Here is a 2,977-nt window from a genome sequence, read left to right as displayed (position 1 = left end):
CAATAGTTTATTAGGATATTGATACATAATTAATTATTTTAATGGTCTGTCAGCAAGAACTTATGGGTTGCACTTCGATTGATTCTCTTCAATAAAGAACCTTGTGATATACGATATTTTTTGTTTTTTTATCAGGCGCAAGAACAAATAAAGCAGATGGTTTGCCTACACGTGAACATGCCACGTACAATTGACCATATGAAAAACTTGCATTTTCTAGATTCAGACCACAAACACTAAAGGATTGGCGAATGCAAGCCGAATAGGAAATTGAATTCGTTTAAACTCAAAGGGCATATCGATTGAGATCATTGGAATCCTCGGAATCCCCGGAATGAGAACTTCATCACTTTTGAATTTTCCTTTGAGTATCATTGCGTGAATCACATTGGCCATCAGTTTTGTTATCACTAAACGCGTTCCATTGCATAGTTTTGGTTGGTTTAGATTTCGAAGCATAATGACTACCGAACCAATCTTTAATTGTAAATTGTGCGGTGGTAACCCAGGCACATCCAAGGAGTTCAAAAATTCATTTGGATAGTTGGTAGCTTCTTCTTCGTTTGTTACACAGTCAATAGATTTGAATGTATGCAGAGTACCAACGATTTGATTTTGAAATACAAAGTTTAAGTCATTCACATCTTTGTTCTTAGCTGCCAAAATTGCTCGCTCACTCAACCATTTTTTGTTTTTATGATTATCAATGATGTTCGGAAATACTTCATTGATGAGTTCGTCTTTTGATGAGACGAAATTACAAAAATTTGAAGGAAATGCAATTAATCCGCTCGATTCTTCAACAGCTACACGGCCATTACCGATTAACAGCAATTGCTTGGAGAACTTTTCAGCAGATGTATCGTTTACCAATGCAACTCTCATGTTTGTTACCAGCTGAAGTTTCTTCACATAGCGCCAAAGATTTCATGATTTAAGGCAAGCATTTATTTCGTCGGCAGCAGTCGATTTTGGAATGACTGGGAGTGTTTGGCGAAAATCGCCAGACAGTAAAATCATTGCGCCTCCAAAACATCTCGAGTCATTGCGAAGATCTTTCAATATTCTGTCAAGTGCTTCTAATGCGCGTTTGTGCGCCATTGTGCATTCGTCCCAGATGATGATTTTAGATGCTACTAAAACTTTAGCCATTGCAGAATGTTTCGCAATGTTACATATCGGTTGCTCGGTAGTTTGAAGGTTTAACGGCAATTTTAACGCTGAATGAGCCGTACGGCATCCTTCTAACAATGTAGCCGCTATTCCAGAAGACGCACCTGCTACCGCAATGTCGAATCTCGCACGAACAGTGGTCAAAATTAATGACATGAGGAATGTTTTACCAGTTCCACCGGGGGCGTCCAGGAAAAGAAGCCACCATTTTCTTCATCAATCGCTTTCATTAATGTTAAACTTCCTTCTGTTGCGGATTCAATAGAGGTACATTAGTTTAAACTGATTGGTCTAATTCATGTCGATCATATTCACGTTCACGTTCCAATTCTTGATTAAATGCGTAATTTATTCCACGATCAGGAGCTGGCATTCCTAATCTGACAAACAAACTACCGCACGTATGGTAACATATGTCTTCGATCAAGAGCAAAGCCTGATTATGCATTTCATCATTCACCTCAAGATCGGGATTTCTTGAACTGACACGAATTCTATGTAATATGTCTTCTGACATGTTATCCTTATATTTGTTCCACAGATCACGTGGATTCGATGGTGTATTGATAACAATATTTATTTATTATAATTGAATTTATTATATTTGAAATATGAAATATTTGAAATATTTGAAAAAAAAATTTAAAAAGAAATCAATATCACTAAAAATGTCGAACTGTCAACAGTTTGAAATAGCATTTACAAATTTATTATTTTTGCTAAAATTAGTGGATTTTTCCAATATTTTATAATGTATTCTGCTATTCGGAGCGGAGACGATTCCAACAAATCAAAGATAATTAAAATCGGTTCAGCCGTTCTTGAGTTATGAGTGGTGTAACTAACACGACTTTCTTTTATGTATATAGATAAAGAGAGTTTATCTTGAGCAATATAATTCTTAAAAAAAAAAAAGTATCTTAACAATTCTTCATAAATAAAAAATAGAGTTTATATATACAAGTCTAGATATTATTTCAATACAATAGAGTTTACAATAAACTTTATTTTATTATCATATAAAGAGAGTTTATCTTGAGCAATATAATTCTAAAAAAAAATATCTTAACAATTTTCATAATTAAAAAAAGTGGAGTTTATATATACAAGTCTAGATATTATTTCAATACAATAGAGTTTACAATACTTTATTTTATTATCATATAGAGAGTTTATCTTAAGCAATATAATTCTTAACAAAAATCTTAACAATTTCCGAAGACGCCGGGATATAAAGTATTAACGTATTTATAATTATTCCGCGCATATGTCGAAGACGCAGATATATAAAGTATTTAAAATTTAATTTAGTCAAAGCACAGATCGAAGACGCAGGAATATAACTACGATTCCTCAGCGTATTTTGCATTTGTTCGAACCACAAGTCGGAGACGTAGGAATATAAAGTATTAACGTATTTATAATTATTCAACGCACATGTCGAAGACGCAAATATCTAAAGTATTTAAAATTTAATTTAGTCAAAGCACAGATCGAAGACACAGGAATATAACTACGATTCCTCAGCGTATTTTGCATTTGTTCGAACTACAAGTCGAAGACGCAGGCATATAAAGTATTAACATATTTATAATTATTCAACGCACATGTCGAAGTCGCCAATATATAAAGTATTTACAATTTAATTTAGTCAAAGCACAGATCGAAGACGCAGGAATATAACTACGATTCCTCAGCGTATTTTGCATTTGTTCGAACCACAAGTCGAAGACGCAGGCATATAAAGTATTTAAAAATTTAATTTAGTCAAAGCACAGATCGAAGACGCAGGAATATAACTACG

The 2,977-nt window shown here is 33.7% G+C and overlaps 1 protein-coding gene across 1 annotated transcript; it reads right to left on the bottom strand.

The window, feature by feature from the left end:
• Positions 1-222: 222 nt before the first annotated feature.
• On the bottom strand, positions 223-885 carry LOC119665494. Its single transcript, XM_038074715.1, has one exon. The coding sequence runs from the start codon at positions 883-885 to the stop codon at positions 223-225; it is 663 nt and encodes a 220-aa protein (XP_037930643.1).
• Positions 886-2,977: the final 2,092 nt, after the last annotated feature.

This window comes from Teleopsis dalmanni, chromosome 1 (assembly GCF_002237135.1).
Source record: "Teleopsis dalmanni isolate 2A chromosome 1, ASM223713v2, whole genome shotgun sequence".
In the NCBI taxonomy this organism is placed as follows: domain Eukaryota; kingdom Metazoa; phylum Arthropoda; class Insecta; order Diptera; family Diopsidae; genus Teleopsis; species Teleopsis dalmanni.
Note: the sequence above shows the minus strand (reverse complement) of the source record. Positions and strands in the feature narration are given on the sequence as shown.